Genomic DNA, 21,211 nt, shown 5'->3' with positions numbered 1-21,211 from the left:
TTTTGTAGAAGACTGTCTCCAAAAATGTCTACAACTTTTTATACAGAAATGAAAAATGTAGTGTCTGTTTGTCTAATTTATATTAGGTCCAGTGCAAGAAAACACCAATGGATGAATTTTTTTAGATGCAGGTTTATTGAGCTTTGTTTTATCATAATCTAAAATGTTACATTTTTTAAATAAATGTATATACATTGAAAAAAAATAGTGTGTGTGTGTGTGTGTGTGTGTGTGTGTGTGTGTTCAATTGTTCAGTGTCTTCTTGAATAAAACCAACAAAGTTTGCATAATATATAATCAATTAATTATAGGATCAAAGTAGTATATAAATCAGCACTGTCACTAAATGCTTGTTTACCACAATGATTTCTAAAGAGAAACACAATGATTAGATAAGATTATCCTAAGTGTGACACATCGCAATTAATTAAAAAAAAACAACAACAACAACAACATTGCATTATTATAAATCATCATCTAAATACACAGAGGTATCCAAAACGCAAGATGTTGTACTTACACCTTGAGAAGATTTGAAAATAGTTTTTAGCACAAGATTAAAATATCTTTAATGATTTATTTGCAGTTCCTTCATGCATTTACAATATTTGCTTCAATAGTGTGGACTTTATAACATATTCCATATTATCTTCCATCCTTCATTAAGGTGTAATGATATACTAATCTGTCTTATCAGTTGGATCAAATTTTGCTGCTTGAGTCCAGAGCAGAAGACCAGCTGCTTGCTCATTTATTTGAAAATATAAGGTAGATCACCATCCTACAAAACCTTCTTCAGCATGAACGAGTAGCAATGCACCAGCAGAGGCAAATATCGCCCTGATCACCGCTCCAGCCATGTTGTCCTGGCTTTTATTCGACAGTCCAGTGCCTCCTGCTAAATTAATAAGTCAAGTCAATTCAAATGTATTTAGAAAGCACATTTAACTCTTTACCCCTTAAAGCAGTTGCTACAGCCACCCTTGTATATGTATATACTGTTCACCCTTAGAACATATTTACAAGAAAAAAAGTCTAAAGACAAGGTTTTAGACAAGGCGTCATATGTCGTCATTATGGGATATACACGGGGTCGTCATATGTCGTCATTATAGGATATACACGGGGTCGTCATATGTCATCATTATGGGATATACATGGGGTCGTCATATGTCATCATTATGGGACACGGGGTCGTCATATGTCATCATTATAGGATATACACGGGGTCGTCATATGTCGTTATTATGGGATATACACGGGGTCGTCATATGTCGTTATTATGGGATATACACGGGGTCGTCATATGTCGTTATTATGGGATATACACAGGGTCATCATATGTCGTTATTATTGGATATACACAGGGTCATCATATGTCGTTATTATGGGATATACACGGGGTCGTCATATGTCGTCAGTATAGGATATACACAGGATCGTCATATGTCGTCATTATGGGATATACACGGGGTCATCATATGTTGTCATTAAGGGGTAAAGAGTTAAAAACATCCTTCCTTAACCAAGGAGCTGTACGAGGACAGTCTAAAGTATAAGCTACATCAAGGCTACAGCTAATAAATTAAATAAAATCACATTAAGGTAATAATAATTGAAAAATTAAAAGATTAAGAAGAGGAGAGGTTTTAAAAAAATAAAGCAGAAAAGAGGGGAAAGGAACAAACAGAAAAAGCAAGAGTGTAAATGTATTTTCCTCGAGTAGTTTGTACGCATGATTAAAAAGTAAAGAAAAAAAACAGTCTAAAGGTTACAACAGTAAGTAAATATTCAGACACTTTAGTTTTTGTGATATGCTTCCAAGGCACTGACAGTATCCACTTCAAATACACATAATGTCTTTTGACTTTTTTGTATTTATAAAAATATATATTTATTTATGCCAATGAATATATATTTTTTTTAAGAATGAATCATTTTAAAGAAAATGAAGTATTTAAAAAAGAAAGCATTCATACACTACATAGTGTGTATACTGTATGTGTCTCAGGGTTACCTTAAAAATAAATCAAGTTGTATATGCAAATTGGACCTGGTGCAATTTGTCTCGGCACACAGGTGGCCCCATGCAAGATTTCGCAATGCTCTCTCAGACTAATGATAAGGAAAGGAAGAGAGATGCTAGCAGTCACTCAAAAAGAGTTGCAGGATGACCTGAAAGCAGCACGCCCATCAGTTACACCAGCAGTTCCCAAACTTTTAGGTCACAAACCTGCTTTTACATCCTGACCAAGTTGACGCAACCCATTACCCCCCCGTTCAAAAAATGACACAAGATAGCACATTTAGAGCTGCATGAAGGCATCGAGTTTATGGTTTAATCATGCACTAAAAGAAGGGATTATAACTGGAACAGCCATAACAATGCTGAGGAGACTGATTGTGGCGCATGCACACAATCATTTCTTTGGAGAGAGAGAAGATGAGGCTAATCCAGTGCTACTGATAGGATTAAACACTAAATAAATAAACTGAAAACTGAAACTGAAGATGTGCTGAACACCGGAAAGGCTACCAAAACTTCATTATATATTCTTCACGCATGTTTACAAGAGAAAAACATACCAACAGACATCGAAAAACTGGAAAAGAGACGCGTCAGAGATGTAAAACTTCTGCACTAGTGAGTGACTGTGACAGTTTGTAAACAAACATGGCCACAAGGTTTGCTTCATTAAAAGCGGAAGATTTTGAGAGAATTTTGGTTGTTTGTTGTGTGTAGTTGTCGATGTTGATTTTAAAAGTAACTAAGTAAATTACATCGGGAAATGAATACTTAAGTATGAGTGAAAAATACTAGAGCGAGCTGCGTCGAAGAAGAGTCTGGAGACAGAAATCTTAGTTTCTCAGTCGTTAGTCTGTGCTACTAGCTCTCAATAGCACTGGCTTGACTGTACTAGCATTGGCCTTAATTAACACTACTGATGAATGCTACACTGGCTGGAAGGTAACTGGACTGCCGCGCTAACAGCACCGAGTCGCGGGTAAGGTCACATTGGCCTTTAAGAATGCTGATATGAAGAGAATGTGTATGTATAATAATAATAATAATAATAATAATATTGGCTGGCTTTTTTTCGTGGTCTATCAGATATATTCCATTCAGCTACTCATCTTTGACTCGTTCAATATCATGCTAGCTGAATGGAATATATCTGATAGATTACTCAAGGCCAGCCAATATTATTTAAATATGTCACTCATATCTATGATGTATTTCGTATGAAAAATGCAAGTTTTTCAATAAGAGAAAATAAACTTCATATCTTCAAGCCACCATGTGATTTTCTTTTTATTTTATCGACACATTCACAAACAAAAAGTGCCCAAATTCATCAAAACAATTCATCCTTACGAGTGAGATATAGAAATTTATGTCATGGTATGTCATGGTTTTGGTTCTCCATGTCCCACATGTAGTTCGTATGAAAAATACAAGTGGCATATTTCCCAGTAAAACACTTGTGTCAATATATTATATATGCATACGTATAATCCAGACTAAGTGCAATTTACCTAGCCTAACAAATAAAGCAAATACTGAGACAAATATTAAATTACAAATTGTACACCAATATGAAATATGCACAACTATTACATGCATAAACATAATAATAAGGAGAATTAACTGCAGCGAACAAGAAGAGAGCTGAAATCAGCTTGTGCAAATCAACAAGAGACCTGTGGGTGTGATTTCATTGTGATAAGCGTCTCAAAATCAAGATGACATGATCAGATACATCTGTTGTTTGAGTGCATACTAATCACTTGGCTTATTCTCCTCCGTATGGTGTCACTGGAGAACAAGATCCTTTTTTTTTAAACTGATTTGCGCCGAGGATCTCTGTGGTCATGTCAACAGCAGTGGGTACAACAAGCCTCTCTGTCACTGTGTGGGTTATTTTTGCATTTTGAAATGCGATGAGTGAAGTGATTGCTCCTGAACAGTGCACATGTGCACATGACAAAAAGCTCAACAGGCTTGTGTTTCTGGCTTGAACGTTTTGTCTGTTCATGAATTTCGTTGGCTTCATGGTTTTTGGCAGGCTAGTAGTACTCGAGTCCAGGACTCGGACTCGAGTCCGACTCATGCCATAATTTTAAGGACTCGTGACTTGACTTGGATTTCAGCACTGATGACTCGGACTCGTGCATTAACTGCATTTGGACTCGTAAATTGGAGATGAGGACTCAGATTTTTTCTTTATTTTCTGTAACATGCCATAATAATTTGGCATAAAATTTTTATATCTAGGGCGGCACGGTGGTGTAGTGGTTAGCGCTGTCGCCTCACAGCAAGAAGGTCCGGGTTCGAGCCCCGTGGCCGGCGAGGGCCTTTCTGTGTGGAGTTTGCATGTTCTCCCCGTGTCCGCGTGGGTTTCCTCCGGGTGCTCCGGTTTCCCCCACAGTCCAAAGACATGCAGGTTAGGTTAACTGGTGACTCTAAATTGACCGTAGGTGTGAATGTGAGTGTGAATGGTTGTCTGTGTCTATGTGTCAGCCCTGTGATGACCTGGCGACTTGTCCAGGGTGTACCCCGCCTCTCGCCCGTAGTCAGCTGGGATAGGCTCCAGCTTGCCTGCGACCCTGTAGAACAGGATAAAGCGGCTAGAGATAATGAGATGAGATGAGATGAGATATTTATATCTACATTCATTTTTATACTATTTTGTGCAAGAGAATGCACATTCACCTGTTCATACGTCATGTTCAGGAACAAACTAACATTAATGGCGCTAAAATGCCTGGAGAGAAAGCACCTAGGATTGTCTGCTTTGCTTATACAGACTTCTCGTGCAGTGGGGAAAAATACACTGCTATGTGTTCCATATGGAGAAGAACTATCAATCATCATTTGGCGAGACTCCACCCAGAGAAGGAAGTGACACGCTATGTTCATTGCTCTGTTGATAGTGGGCAGGGCTTGTTGAGCGATGAACAAGCTTTTTATCTGTAGCCTGTTAACTAAAATGTGTCAGTCGAGCAGGAACGTTAGTCCAACACAGCAGCAGAGACGCTTTCACATAAAGGCAGCAACAGCCACCGTCAAATGGTGCAGTTGAAGTCTTGTTCTCAGACTCGACTTGAAATTTTCTTTCATGACTTAGGCTACATCCACACGACAACGGCAACGAGATGTTATTTAAAAATATATCGCGTCCAAATGGGCAACGATCAGTAAAATATCAGGTCCATATGGCAACGCAACGCTTGCTGAAAACGATGCAATACACATGCCACACCTCTAGGGGCGCTGTAAGACGGTCCCTTCGGAGACACCAGAACAATAGAAGAAGTAAGGACGCATGCGCATAAACTATTATGCGCGAGACTTCATATTAGCCACAAAGTCAGGAAAATCTGTTCGTAAAATTACATTATAATGACCAAATACAATGAAAAGTATTTTTCCAGTCTCACCTGTGAAAGGTAATCCCATGTGATCTCGTTTGGACGGCAAACCTGTTGGTACAGTTAAACGCAGCTAATCTTTATTCTCCGCTTTGACCTCTCCAAAATGGTGGCGAGGATGATGTATGATTGTACGTGGAAGGCAGCGTCTTTAATGGTCCGGAATAAATTGAATGCTACACGTTGATGGATTAATTTGTTGTTTCTCACCTGTGAAAGGTAATCCCATGTGATCTCGTTTGGATGGTAAACCTGTTGGTACAGTTAAACGCAGCACATGAATCTTTATTCTCCGCTTTGACCTATCCAATATGGCGGCGAGGATGACGTATGATTCTACGCGGAAGGCGGCGTCTTTAATGGTCCGGAATAAATTTAATGCTACACGTTGATGGATTAATTTGCTCCTCTACGCCCTTTTTGAGGAATGTATTGTCTGACTTAAATCAACATCTGAAGAGGTGAGATCGCTCCTTTTTTCCCTATTTTTGCTGGTGGGATTGACTCTGCCCTAAGGGCAGAGTCTCTCTCTCTCTCTCTCTCTCTCTCTCTCTCACTTTGCACCATTACACAATAAATATTCACAGTGAAAATATTTTGTAAGCGCATTTCATGAACCAAGTTATAGGATTTGTTGACAACTCACATCGCATCGCAATGAGAAGATCATTGGCACTACTGGTGTTAAGAATCAGACCATTTCATAAATGAATATTTTGCTGTAGAGCTGCAGTGTTTGTACAATTGCATGTTTTTGCTTCACTATTACTGTCACTATTCTACTTCTTGCATTACTACTGTGAACTAACACTGAACATAATAATAATAATAATAATATCCAAGCTCGTGTTTCACTCTCACTAGTGCTCTGTAAGGCTTTTTCCTGGTGATATTCGTTACACTTCTACCCGGCGTGAAGCACTCACAGTCATGTGGTTGTGACGTCATCGTAAACAAATCCGTTCTACTCATCCAGACGACTTCACAACGGCAACGTTGCCAGATCTTTCCACTCTGGAACCCGTTCTCAAAAAGATTGCATTTTGGGCACCCAAAACGCCGGTGCCGTGTGGACGCCAGGCCTAAACGATAAGCAATTGTATCGGAGTCACCTGAATCCGTTGCCGTGTGGACAGGGCCTTAGACTTGAACACTGGGGACTCGATACTGGACTTGGATTCGAGGTTTAGTGACTTGACTATAACAGTACTTTCTGCAGTTCTAACGCAAACCATGCTTGTCATATTTTCGTTTACATTGCATAGGGTTTTTTTTTTCCCCAGCCTTTTATAGGGAAAGGGAATTTCACTCCGTTTATCAATGTTAGCACCAACTGTTTACAGGTGAATTAGCACCAAAATTAACAGAATTTTATTGGACGCACAGCGTGACATGACTACATTTTTCATTGGCTATAGGGAGCAATCATTTTATTGTTATTTGATTATATTTTTTACTTTTTTGAAACAATAATTTGCTTCATTGTCGTATTTTTCCATGGGTTTTTCATTTTGTTAAGTCTTATCATTTGCATTTAGCAACACTCCCCCCCCCCCCCCCCCCCCCCCCCCCCCCCCCAGCAGTCCATGACCCAATCTTAAAAATGTTGTGACCCACTTTTGGGACCCACCAGTTGAGAAGCACTATTCTATAAACATGGAACACCACATAATAACAGAACTTTAGCTCAATATATGACATTACCAGGACGTTCTCAACATAAAGCTTCAAAAACTTCTTACCATAAGCAGAAGCAGTTGGCTCAGTAGCTGAAAAAAGCATTACAAGAACTTTTGTAATGACAGACATTCATAAACTAAATTAATTATTTGTGCATATTTAGTATTGTGAAGCTTGTACACTTACTTTGGGTGGCTGTATAAATTGGTCCCATTGACACAGTAGCCATGGTCGGTTGTCCAGATTCCACATCCACAGATCTCTTTCTTCTGACACTGCAACCCTGCACAAGAAGCACACGATCCATTGTAAATTACGCGTCATACCTATTTGCCATGATTCAAAAAATTAACCAAGTAAAACTCTTTGCTTACATTGATAATGTTCAGACATTTGTCAGGCTCACACAGTCTCAGTATGCAGTGAAGGAAAATGGAGGACTTGTCTTGGTTGCGATGCTCCACAAAACGAAAAGCCTCAAAGGAGAACCTGCTGGTTTTGGAGACCCCGTTGCTCAAGATAGAAGTCCGAGAGTCAGCGTTACATCTGTGGAGGAACAGATGGAGGAACCTGACTCTTTATCCATAAATCAGAATGAATTAAGCAGGATGTAATAAACAGTAAAAGAGGCAGGATGTAGTGGATTGTTATTCAACCACGAGTTATGGACAGAAGCTGTATTTCTCACACAGTGAAAAAGTCAAATTGTTCACTGTTGTTGGAGCTGTAAGCAGATGGAGTAGCAAAGCAGTGGTCCAGGAGGACATTAAAGCTATGACAAATAAAACACAAATAAAAAGTTAATCATTTCCTTCAAAATAAATGAACAAATCTCTAATGATTTTATAGTTGCCACTAATTAAGAGGTGCTCTTACTTCCCAGAAAGATTAACTGCCTTGACCTCTACGTAGATCTTGGTGCGCAGTTCTAGTCCACTAGGTGGAACCACCAATGGATAGGAAAAGGTAGAATCCTAAGAATCGATTGGATTATAGTGTCTTTTAAAACATATCTTCTGAACACATTAAAATGAAGCTGGTAAACTGACTTACATTGTAAACGCTCATGCTGAGAGTATCAATAAAACTTCCATTTTTGTCATTGGTGGCCACTGACACTGATGATCTGGAAATGAAAAACATGCCATTTTTTAAATATTGCTATGTTGACGAATACCATATAAATCAGTTGACTAGGTTTAGGACAGACATCTATCCATTATCTACACTGCTTATTTGTCAGCGTCGAGGGGAAACTTGGAGCCAATCCCAGCTGACTATGGGTGAGAGGAGGGGTAGACCCTGGGCGATCCCAATCTATAGCAGGGCTAACACAGAGACAAACAACCATTCACACTCATATTCACACCTATGGGCAATTTAGAGTAGCCAGTTGACCTAATCCACATGACCTTTGGACTGGTAGAGGAAACTGGATCATCTGAAGGAAACCCATGCAAGCACGAGGGGAACCCAGAACCTTCTTGTCGTGAGGTGACGGTGCTGATCACTGCACTAACATGCCACTCAGGATTAGGACATGACAACCCAAATGGTTTGATGCTCTCTACTGAGGTTAAAGAGGTCCTCCAGCAGATTTATTCTTAAACTTATTCATCTCATCTCATTATCTCTAGCCGCTTTATCCTTCTACAGGGTCGCAGGCAAGCTGGAGCCTATCCCAGCTGACTACGGGCGAAAGGTGGGGTACACCCTGGACAAGTTGCCAGGTCATCACAGGGCTGACACATAGACACAGACAACCATTCACACTCACATTCACACCTACGGTCAATTTAGAATCACCAGTTAACCTAACCTGCATGTCTTTGGACTGTGGGGGAAAACGGAGCACCCGGAGGAAACCCATGCGGACACGGGGAGAACATGCAAACTCCGCACAGAAAGGCCCTCACCGGCCACGGGGCTCGAACCCGGACCTTCTTGCTGTGAGGCGGCAGCGCTAACCACTACACCACCGTGCCACCTGAGATCAAATCGTGTTTGAGAAAAATGAATTTTCTTTAAAATGCCAGATGGAATTCCTACGGTGGTGATGTATGCGATGACGTCATGTTGTGGTCACTTGGAGCAACTCAACTGTTTATATTCTCTGTTTACATCATAGTTTTACAAGTATTTTACCAAATTTATCAGTTTTTAAATAAGAATGCCTCATTGTGTAGCATATGAATGCCACAATTATGCTAAAAAGAAAGCACAAGCTGGAACTAGACTGCATTTCCGCAGAGAAAATGCAAAGTATGCTTCTTCAGCTGTAGCAGAGGATCTTATATCACAAAGTGTCATGTCGTGCTATGAGTTGAGCCATTTTAAACCGAGATTTTAGAGCATGGAGCCACACACACTTTCTGTAGATCATGTTAAAAAAAAAAGATTTTGCAGCGCAAGGTCTCATGTCTGATCCAGTTTCTGTCAGTGATGCTCTGCTACAGCTGATCAAGCACACTTTGCATTTTCTCTGTGGAAATGCAGTCTAGTTCCAGCTTGTGCTTTCTTTTTAGCATAATTGTGGCATTTACATGCTACACAATGAGGCACACTTATTTAAAAACTGATAAATTCAGTCAAAATACTTGTAAAACTACAATGTAAACAGAGAATATAAACGGCTGAGTTGCTCCAAGCAACCGCTACCTGATATCATCACATACATATGACATCTCATCTCATTATCTGTAGCCACTTTATCTTGTTCTACAGGGTCGCAGGCAAGCTGGAGCCTATCCCAGCTGACTACGGGCGAAAGGCGGGGTATATCCTGGACAAGTCGCCAGGTCATCACAGGGCTGACACATAGACACAGACAACCATTCACACTCACATTCACACCTACGCTCAATTTAGAGTCACCAGTTAACCTAACCTGCATGTCTTTGGACTGTGGGGGAAACCGGAGCACCCGGAGGAAACCCACACGGACATGGGGAGAACATGCAAACTCCGCACAGAAAGGCCCTCGCCGGCCACGGGGCTCGAACCTGGACCTTCTTGCTGTGAGGCGACAGCGCTAACCACTACACCACCGTGCCGCCCATACATATGACATTTTAAAGAAAATTCATTTTTCTTGAACACCATTTGGTCTCCAAAAATGAAAGTGTAATTTTTGAAATCTGTGACTACTTTTACTTAAAACAAGTTTGAGAATAAATGCGCTAGAGGATCCCTTTAAGTGTGTAAGATCATGTGTTCAATCTGATTTTGTTTTTTGTCTTTTAACATGAACAAGTGAAACCAATTAAATGGACAGATATAGATTTGAAACTTACGCTACTATCTTGGTGTCATTGATGAGGTACTCCAGTGGGTAACGGCAGGAGAATTGATAGTAGAGGTCAGTGGAATAGCTGACAGCACCCACTGAGGAGGTTGGGGTGTCAATGTAGCTGGTGATGATGACCGACTGGATGGTGGAGAACTGGCTGAAAGGTCCCGAGGCACTAGGAATCTCGTTTACAATCTGAACACCAAACACTGGAGCCATCATCATGTTTTCCCAGTCCATATTATTATTTCATTTCCACATATGATTTTTCTATACAGGTGGTGACACCACCACTTTAACCATTATAAAAATTCACTTCAGGTTCATCTGAATCAGAATAAATCTGTTTCATTATTCCTGTTTTCATAAGAAATCATGAAGTAAAACAGAAATGCATGGTGTTCACCTGAAGTGACTGCCGGCACAGGTTGCCCTGACTGTCATTGACAGCGAGTTGATACCGGATGACATAAGGGTCCATATTGGTGTCTATAGTGCCTTTGCACTGGCTATTATTGTGCATGCCATTCAGGGCCAGGCTATCGGGGTTGAAGCCCGCCCACTGTGCCGTGCACAAGTTAACCTCCAGACTGATGACGCTGACTCCACATTCCACCTTCAGGTCATCGTTATCTGAGCATACAGGCAGAAGATTAGTATCTGGTAACATGAGAGACATGGCCAAAGATCAGCACTCATAGGTTTGAGACTCACTTGGCACCCTGTTGTAAAGGGAGGAGCAGTTATAGATGGAGAGTACTGGTTGCAAGGCCAGCATTAGCACTGAGAGACATAGCAAACGCAGCATCCTGTGTTTTCAACTGCTGGAGAAAATCCTCAAGAAATAATTAATTAGAATTGTGAAGTATTATATTGTCAAGTATTAGCAAATTCAACTTCAAATATGAAATAAAATTATAGTATAAAAACGAAGTTCTATCAAATATAAATTTCATGAAAATATTACAGAATTGAAGATTATGTTGCAAATATTTTCTTTAAATGAATTATTATTATTATTATTATTATTATTATTATTAAAAAATTATTTCAAAATTCAAAAGCAGCATGCAAATGTAACAAAGGTGCGGCTCAGGCTTGTGTATATAAGTACATTAATAATCTAACATTTGGCTGGAGATATATATATATATATATATATATATATATATATATATATATACACAATAAAACTTTTATAGAAATATGAAATTGTGTTAAGAAAAAAAATCAGAATATTTAAATTAAAAAAAATTTATAAAAAAAATTATTATTATTATTATTATTATTATTAAGGATATTTGACTGACCACCAAGATTGATTATATTACACTGCATTTCTGGAAAATCAGATTAGCATTTAAGTTTCAGCTGAAAAGTTAGTTCAGTATACCCTACCTTGTTTAGTCCTGAGACAGCTATGCACAAAGCTTCCACTTATATAGTGTTAGAAGTCCAGATATCAGAAGTGTGAACAAGTGGGTAGGTCTAGGGGAATCTCACACACACACATATCACCCCTCCACCCAATGCTATATACCATATGTCTCATAATTTCTTTGAAACTGAACTCCATTCCAAGGAGTGGAGGTAGTCTTGCTGCCTCACAGCTCCAGGGTCCCCGGTTTGATCCTGAGCTCAGTTTTCCATAATGTGTCCACCTGGGTTTCCTCCAGGTTCTCCGGTTTCTTCTGACCTCTGAAAAACATGATGGTAGGTGGATTGGCGAGGAGTGAATGTGTGTGCATGGTGCTCTGTGATGAGCTGTTGTCCCATCCAGGGTGTATTCATGGCTCACATCCAGTATTTCAGATTTATCAAAATCACGTAATATACTTGGTAAACAACACATTTTATCCATAGTCCATGACTTCAAATACCTATTAATTAAAAAATAAAATAAATTATTTTTTTCGCGGCCCGATTTCCATCAAATCCTGCGCTCTGATTGGCTTGCGAGAGGGCCCATATCCTATGGTACGGACCCCAGTTACGGACCCTGGTTATGAACCTCTGGCGACTCGCTCGTTCACAACAACAACAAACATAGTAGCAATTTTTGTCAACATTTATTTTCACATTTCTCAGGAGAATAGCATTAATTTTACAGCATGGATAGCGATAACAACAGTGTTCACAGCGAAAGCGAGTTTTACTACCCTGAGGAAGAAGAAATAAAAGAAAACATTTCAGGAAAAAGTTAAAAACCTGTAACTTGCTAAAGCAGAGCAAAAACATGGCTGAATCCTGAATGACTCAATTTTGTATAAATAGGGGACTACATAGGCGGCAAAATGTAGTTTTTTTCTCCCATGGAAGTGCACTTGTATACCAAAGAGGAAGCCATTTGCATTATAGCCATGAATGAGGATTCAAAATGGCGGCTCGCCTCGGCTCGGCTCAGTTTCCCCTTTCGGGTGCTCTCATTTTCTGTTAGAATTTGGTAAAGAAAAAATAAATATATTATTTACCAGCTTAAGGTCGATCCGTATGGTGAAATACCGTGACCTCAGCCTTGAATACTGACCTCGGCCCAGAGGGCCTTGGTCAGTACTTTCAAGACCTAGGTCACGGTATTTCACGATATGGACCTCCCAGCTGGTAAATGACATATATATTTACATTATTGTCCCATACAGTAAATCCCATTCATACTTTTTTTGGAGTTACTGCTTCTCTGGGACTGCAAGTCTAGTCTTCAGTAAGTTTTTATTTTGGATGACTCACTGTTATCCATTATCCGTAACCACTTATCATGTGCAGGGTTGTGGGTACACCCTGGACAAGTCGCCAGATCATTGCAGGGCTGGCACATAGAAACAAACGGCCATTTAAACTCACATTCACGCCTACGGTCAATTTAGAGTCACCAGTTAACCTAACATGCATGTCTTTGGACTGTGGGGGAAACCAGAGCACCCGGAGGAAACCCACGCAGACACAGGGAAAACATACAAACTCCACACACAAAGGCCCCTATCGGCCACTAGGCTCAAACCCAGGACCTTCTTACTGTGAGGCAACAGTGCTAACCACCACACCACCATGCTACCATGACTCCCTGTCTAATCACAAATTTTCATTGCTTTGCCCTGAAAAACTCCATAGCCACTCAATTGTTTTATAGTTTGGGTAATATTGTCCAGCCTCCATGAACTTCACTATCCTTTGAATTCTGAGGCATGTGGATGGACCTGAGCAGTTAAGAATATGTCTGTGAAGGCTCTCAGGCTACATCCACATGACAACGGCAACGAGATGTTATTTAAAAATATATCGCGTCCAAATGGGCAACAATCAGTAAAATATCAGGTCCATATGGCAACGCAACGGTTGCTGAAAACGATGCAATACACATGCCACACCTCTAGGGGCACTGTAAGACGGTCCCTTCGGAGACACCAGAACAATAGAAGAAGTAAGGACGCATGCGCATAAACTATTATGCGCGAGACTTCATATTAGCCACAAAGTCAGAAAAATCTGTTCGTAAAATTACATTATAATGACCAAATACAATGAAAAGTATTTTTCCAGTCTCACCTGTGAAAGGTAATCCCATGTGATCTCGTTTGGACGGTAAACCTGTTAGTACAGTTAAATGCAGCACATGAATGAGGCATCTTTATTCTCCGCTTTGACCCATCCAATATGGCGGCGAGGATGACGTATGATTCTACACGGAAGGCGGCGTCTTTAATGGTCCAGAATAAATTGAATGCTACACGTTGATGGATTAATTTGTTGTTCTACGCCCTTTTTGAGGAATGTATTGTAGGCATGTGATCTCGTTTGGACGGTAAACCTGTTAGTACAGTTAAACGCAGCATATGAATCTTTATTCTCCGCTTTGACCTATCCAATATGGCGGCGAGGATGACGTATGATTCTACGCGGAAGGCAGCGTCTTTAATGGTCCGGAATAAATTGAATGCTACATGTTGATGGATTAATTTGTTGTTCTACGCCCTTTTTGAGGAATTTTTTGTAGGACTTAAACCAACATCTGAAGAGGTGAGATCACTCCTTTTTTTCCCTATTTTTGCTGGCGGGATTGACTCTGCCCTAGGGGCTATTTTCTCTCTCTCTCTCTCACTTTGCACCATTACACAATAAATATTCACAGTGAAAATATTTTGTAAGCGCGTTTCATGAACCAAGTTATAGGATTTGTTGACAACTCGCATCGAGTTCGTTACACTTCTACCCGGCGTGAAGCACTCACAGTCATGTGGTTGTGACGTCATCGTAAACAAATCCGTTCTACTCATCCAGACGACTTCGCAACGGCAACGTTGCCAGATCTTTCCACTCTGGAACCCGTTCTCAAAAAGATTGCGTTTTGGGCACCCAAAACGCCGGTGCCGTGTGGACGCCAGGCCTAAACGATAAGCAATTGTATCGGAGTCACCTGAATCCGTTGCCGTGTGGACAGGGCCTCAGTCATCCAGGTCATCATAAACTGTAGGTGCTAAAAAAGGCAGCTAGACTGTTTGAAATCCTTGAAAACATTTCACCTCTCATCCAAAAGCCTTCTTCAGTTCTGTCTGACTAGCGGGAAGTCCCAGGTATTTATTCTCTCGTGGACCAAAAGCAACCCTAAGGAGAGTCACTGAGGTCACGATCATCCTGTAGGTTGTTAGGGCCACTGGAGGCCGGATGTGAACAGTGTTAGCAGCCTAGAGGGTCATTAGGGTGATCTGTGGGTTGTTGGCTCTCTCTGCCATCGTGTAAGTTATTGAAGTCAGTTGAGCCTTGGTGTGGATGTGTATTCATTTTTCTGGGATGTGTGCCAAGGACTGCATTGTAGGTGGCTGATAAGTGGTGTCTCAGACCACCTCCTCTGTTCAGTGATGGCCATTTCAGGTTGATGAATATGGCTTCTTTTACTCCTCTTTCACACCACTGGTCTTCTGTGGCTAAAATGCGTACATTGCAGTCCTGAAACGAGTGTCCTTTGTTATTGAGATGGACATAGACTGCAGAGTCCTGGCCTGAGGAACTAGCTCTCCTGTGTTGAGCCTTGTGCTTGTGAAGTGGTTGTTTTGTTTCCCCAATGTACAGGTCTGTGCATTCCTCATGGCACTGAATTGCATACACTACATTGTCCTGTTTGTGTCTGGGTATTCTGTCCTTAGGGTGGACCAATTTCTGCCTCAGAGTGTTACTGGGTCTGAAATGTACAGGAATGTTGTGTTTGTAGAAGATCCTCCTGAGTTTCTCAGATAGTCCAGAAATGTAGGGAATGACAGTGTTCTTGCATTTGTCGTTGTTTTCTTACCTGTCTGTTATGTTTCTTTTCCTGGTCTTGACAAAAGCCCAGTTGGGATACCCACACTTCTGAAGTGCTTCCTTGATGTGTAAGGAGCAGTTAAGAACCTTTGTACATTTCAGAATTCATCCTGTCAGCCACAAGTCACCATGTTTCACAGTTTATGCAGTATGTCTGAGATTGCATGCTGTTTCTTTCATTCATCTTCAGTAAGCGCTTTATTCTGGTCATGGCTGTGGTGGATCCAAAGCCAATCCCAGGAGAATTCACCCCAGATGGGATGCCAGTTTATCACAGAGCACCACACACATACACAAATTCACACATATAAACACCTACAGGCAATTTAGAACAGCATTTTTTTTCCTTTTGCTGAACCATGCTGGGGTTCATGCTGTGAAGCAGCAATGCTACCTACTGTACCACCATGATTTATCCAGTATGCGTGTAAATATGCTCAAACTAAAGCTGATATTCTGTTGTTTCAGTCAAACGCAATTGTCCAGCATGCAGAATATCTCACAAAAAAAGCAATAGCTCTTATGAGCTTTCAGAATTTGCTTTTAATTGTTTCAGTGATTCTGAGGAGTACATGAACTACCCATAAGTGCAAAACAAAGGGAATAGATATATAGTATGATGTACAAGCATTTGTAGTTATTTATGCTTTTGAATCTTCACTTATGACATTTCACAATCCCAATTCCATAAATTTGGGACACTGTGTAAAACATAAATAAAAAACAGAACGTGAAGATTTGCAAATCATGGAAACCCTATATTTCATTGAAAATAGTACAAAGACTACATATCAAATGATGAAACTGAGAAATTTTATTGTTTTTTGGAAAAATATATGCTCATTTTGAATTTGATATCAGCAACACGTTTCAAAAACGTTGGGACAGGGGCATGTTTACAACTGTGTTGCATCACTGCTACTTTAAACAACACTCTGTAAACATTTGGGAACTGAGGAGACCAATTGCTGTAGTTTTAAAAGAGAAATGTTGCCCCATTCTTGCCTGATATACACTTTCAGTTGCTCAAGTTCAGGGTCTCCTTTGTCATATTTTGCACTTCACAATGCACCAAAGGTTTTAAATGGGAGACAGGTCTGGACTGCAAGCAGGTCAGTTTAGCACCCAGACTCTTTTGCTATGGAGCCATACAGTTTTAATATGTGCAAATCATCATATGCTGTTTTTTATTTACATTTACACACTGTCGCAAATTTATGGAATTGGGGTTGTAAAATTCCCCAAGAAACAAAATAATCCCCTATAAACAAAATAAAAATTTGAAAAGCTCTATGAGCCAATAAAGCATATAATATGCAGTTCTAGTCAAGCCAGTTGTGCAGGTATATATCATACAGTAAATATGATATATATATTGCGCAGTGCCAAAAATAATTAGCTTTAGCTGGGTTTAGTGGGGTGGCACGGTGGTGTAGTGGTTAGCACTGTCACCTCACAGCAAGAAGGTTCTGGGTTCGAGCCCAGTGGCCAACGGGGGCCTTTCTGTGTGGAGTTTGCATGTTCTCTCCCCATGTCTCCGTGGGTTTCCTCCGGGTGCTCTGGTTTCCCCCACAGTCCAAAGACATGCAGGTTAGGCTAATTGGTGGCTCTAAATTGACTGTAGGTGTGAATGGTTGTTTGTCTCTAAGGTGGGGTTTACATTAGACCGTATCAGCGGATCATCAGATTAACGTTTTTAAAATGATTAGTGTGCACACAGCAATGCCAATACACGATTCGCGTGCACACAGCAACGCCAATACACGGATACGCTCGGCTCTGCAGGCATCCTGCGCTCCAAATCACTCCGCCCTGAACAGCGAGTGCCCTCTGGAGGGTGCGCACTCCGGCCCTGCGCAGCTCACAGAGCGCGCGAGTGGAGTGCACAAGCAGTGATTTGGGACTGAGCCGCTGTGTGTGTGATCTCAGTGCATGTCGGGCATGCGCGTCACTTACCACTTGCAAGTGGAAGGATGGCAAGCCTAAAGACAATCATAACTACACAATGGGCAGTATTTGCATCAGTATTTGCAGTATTTTCATACTTTTATACTCTTTAATGAAAGGTGATACAAGCCGGAAGTCCGCGCCGTTTTTCAGCAGTCGCGTCACATGACCAACGCCAGTGAATCAGGAAGGTGGATGTCACAGTGACGTTGTCCAATGACGACGCCAGCTAGAGCTCAGCACAGCGTATCCGCGTATCCATGTATTCTCAATGTTTACACAGCACCGGACCAGACACGATCTGGATTGAATACGTGGACCCTGGCGGATTCCCGTTTCCCGGCGTTTCCAGGCGTTTTAATGTAAACGGACAATGCATCCGCGAAGAAAACAAGACAGATACGGTCTAATGTAAACTTGGCCTATGTGTCAGCCCTGCGATGATCTGGCGACTTGTCCAGGGTGTACCCCGCCTCTCACCCATCATCAGCTGGGATAGACTCCAGCTTGCACAAGATAAGCGGTTATGGATAATGGATGGATGGGTTTAGTGGATATTATCTTCCAGGATCTGAGTGACTTGAGAAACCTCTACAGGCTAAAAGCCTGTCTGACCAAGCAAAAGCTGTTATCTTATACAAAGCATACAAAGAAGTAAGAAACATGTATCTGACACTCCTTTGGTGGATACTTTTTAATATGAACTTCTCAGTGAAGCCAAACACAATATTCAATTCAAATAGTTTGTGCTCAGATTGCATTAATCCTGGATATGAGTGTCAGGGGACAGTTTTACATTACAAAGTTATCTGGCACAAAGATACAATAAAGAGGAGTGTTGTTTGCTAGCAGACATCAGAAGTTAAGGATAGGAGTTCTGAAGAGATTTTCCATGTTATACAATTTAAATAATCATATGTGAAAAAAATATTATTCACTATTTAAAATTTATAGCCTCTTTCATGAGATATTAAAATATTTTAATGTTGAGCATTTGTTTGCATGCATAAATGCATGTGAGCAAGCTGAGAACAAAAGTAACTCCTGATTAACGTCATACATCAACTCCCACATAATGATCCAAACTAATTTGTTATTCTTGACCTCGGTAAGTATTAACTGCACATAAAAACTTGATGGATTTTTTATTATGACATCTGATGTATTCAGATTCACTAATTACACAAATTACCACCCTGCAGAATTAAAGTCACAAATGCACACTAAAGAATTTTATGTCTTTTTAACTACCACACAATTAAAACAGTGACAAATTTTGGTCTGGTTTTAAGACATCTTTTTATAAATATAATAAAAGTTAGAAAATACATGATCCAGTGTCCTACTCAGTGAAGTTAAACCATCTGTAATCCCTAAACAAGCTTTAAATAGAGGCAGAATTAGAAGGAGGAAAGAAAAAAAGTGTCCAAAATGTCATTCACATGATGCAAAGAGAAGATAAAACTATAACCTGCTATATCTGCCATTGTGTGCTCTTCCTGGGTATGTTTTCATGCAGCAACTATTGCGTGATCACATTTCATGAAAGACCTGTGGCCATCAGACTTATTTATGATACCAGCTAAACAGTGTAAAGAGACAGACTGGGAATTGTGAGACTAGAGACTTTAATCTGATGCTCTGACCTAAAAGGAGTCGTAACTCCATGAGTCTGTGACCACATGAAACAGAATTCTGAAATGATACATTGGTGAATCAGTGTCCCAAATAACTGTTGGTCAACTGCTATTTGAAGTGTACAATTCATTCTTGGCTCATATACCAGTAATATATAGATTTAGGCACTGACTAAAAGTGGAGCTCCCATATGTTTCTGGGTTGTAGAATTTTCTTATATCATAGCCAGCCTCTTTTGTTTTATTTTTCTACCATTATAGTTACTATACTGTTTCCTTATGTTGCACAAAATGTTGGGTGACAACAGTGACAAGTTACTCACTACTATACTGTCCCAACTACTTCACTAGTTGTTGGGTTTCCTGGGGTGGCAGGCACACCCACACAGGACCAAAACCATCAGAAAACAACTCGATGGGCTACTCACTACTCAGCTGTTGGGTTTCCTGGGGTGGCAGGCACACCCACACAGGAACAAAACCATCAGAAAACAACTCTATGGGTTACTCACTACTCAGTTGTTGGGTTTCCTGGGGTGGCAAGCACACCCACACAGGACTGAAACCATCAGAAAACAACTCAATGGGTTACTCACTACTCAGTTGTTGGGTTTCCTGGGGTGGCAAGCACACACAGACAGGACCGAAACCATCAGAAAACAACTCTATGGGTTACTCACTACTCAGCTGTTGGGTTTCCTGGGGTGGCAAGCACACCCACACAGGACTGAAACCATCAGAAAACAACTCGATGGGTTACTCACTACTCAGCTGTTGGGTTTCCTGGGGTGGCAGGCACACCCACACAGGACCGAAACCATCAGAAAACAACTCGATGGGTTACTCACTACTCAGCTGTTGGGTTTCCTGGGGTGGCAGGCACACCCACACAGGACTGAAACCATCAGAAAACAACTTGATGGGTTTCTCACTACTCAGCTGTTGGGTTTCCTGGGGTGGCAGGCACACCCACACAGGACCGAAACCATCAGAAAACAACTTGATGAGTTTCTCACTACTCAGCTGTTGGGTTTCCTGGGGTGGCAGGCACACCCACACACACAGGACTGAAACCATCAGAAACTAATTTGATGGGTTTCTCACGACTCAGCTGTTGGGTTTCCTGGGGTGGCAGGCTCACACACACACACACACACACACACACACACACACACACACACACACACACACACACACACAAAGGACCGAAACCATCAGAAAACAATTTGATGGGTTTCTCACTACTCAGCTGTTGGGTTTCCTGGGGTGACAGGCACACCCACACAGGACCGAAACCATCAGAAAACAACTTGATGGGTTTCTCACTACTCAGCTGTTGGGTTTCCTGGGGTGGTAGGCACACCCACAGGATTGAAACCATCAGAAAACAATTTGATGGGTTTCTCACTACTGAGCTGTTGGGTTTCCTGGGGTGGCGGGCCCACCCACACAGGACCGAAACCATCAGAAAACAATTTGATGGGTTTCTTTATGTCTCCACACTCTGTGCCTATGGGGCCCCACTCGCGTGGGCCAAAGGAGCTCCACTAATATGAAGGTTTAAACTGTAATTACAGATAGGAGTGTGGTTCAGTTAAAGGTTAAACTGGTTTCCATGGTGAGTAAATACTAATAGAGCTAGTTTTGGTGTGGGGATGTTCTAAAGCAGCCTGCAAAGCAGCTCATCCCCATATGGAAAAGATGTAGATAAATCTTATAAAATTTGTATGTCCTTTGTCTGAAACTTGTATGTAAAGTATACAACAGTGAAACCAGATATAAGATCCTGAGTAAATTTGAACAAAATGAAACTTGTATGATTTGCGTATTTATCAGAACAATATATGACAGTAATGCAAAAGTGGCCACTTTCAGGAGTAAATCATATTCCTTATATGATGCACAATACATGAAACATAAACTGAAGGTGATG

General features: G+C 40.9%; 1 protein-coding gene across 1 annotated transcript in view; it reads right to left on the bottom strand.

Annotated features, from left to right (window-relative positions):
* Positions 1 to 477: 477 nt before the first annotated feature.
* The window catches only part of LOC132864626 (zona pellucida-like domain-containing protein 1), a 32,930-nt gene continuing 12,196 nt past the window's right edge, over positions 478 to 21,211 (bottom strand). Inside the window, exons 2-12 of the mRNA XM_060898045.1 lie at positions 11,801 to 12,100; positions 11,117 to 11,226; positions 10,809 to 11,035; positions 10,407 to 10,597; positions 8,167 to 8,239; positions 7,990 to 8,087; positions 7,802 to 7,885; positions 7,488 to 7,659; positions 7,300 to 7,396; positions 7,176 to 7,202; positions 478 to 898 (exon numbers count right to left, since the gene is read on the bottom strand). Coding sequence (XP_060754028.1) covers positions 774 to 898; positions 7,176 to 7,202; positions 7,300 to 7,396; positions 7,488 to 7,659; positions 7,802 to 7,885; positions 7,990 to 8,087; positions 8,167 to 8,239; positions 10,407 to 10,597; positions 10,809 to 11,035; positions 11,117 to 11,210 — 1,188 coding nt within the window. The 5' untranslated portion in view covers positions 11,211 to 11,226; positions 11,801 to 12,100 and the 3' untranslated portion in view covers positions 478 to 773. The remainder of the gene's footprint in view (positions 899 to 7,175; positions 7,203 to 7,299; positions 7,397 to 7,487; positions 7,660 to 7,801; positions 7,886 to 7,989; positions 8,088 to 8,166; positions 8,240 to 10,406; positions 10,598 to 10,808; positions 11,036 to 11,116; positions 11,227 to 11,800; positions 12,101 to 21,211) is intronic.

This window comes from Neoarius graeffei, chromosome 17 (genome assembly GCF_027579695.1).
Source record: "Neoarius graeffei isolate fNeoGra1 chromosome 17, fNeoGra1.pri, whole genome shotgun sequence".
NCBI lineage: Eukaryota > Metazoa > Chordata > Actinopteri > Siluriformes > Ariidae > Neoarius > Neoarius graeffei.
Note: the sequence above shows the minus strand (reverse complement) of the source record. Positions and strands in the feature narration are given on the sequence as shown.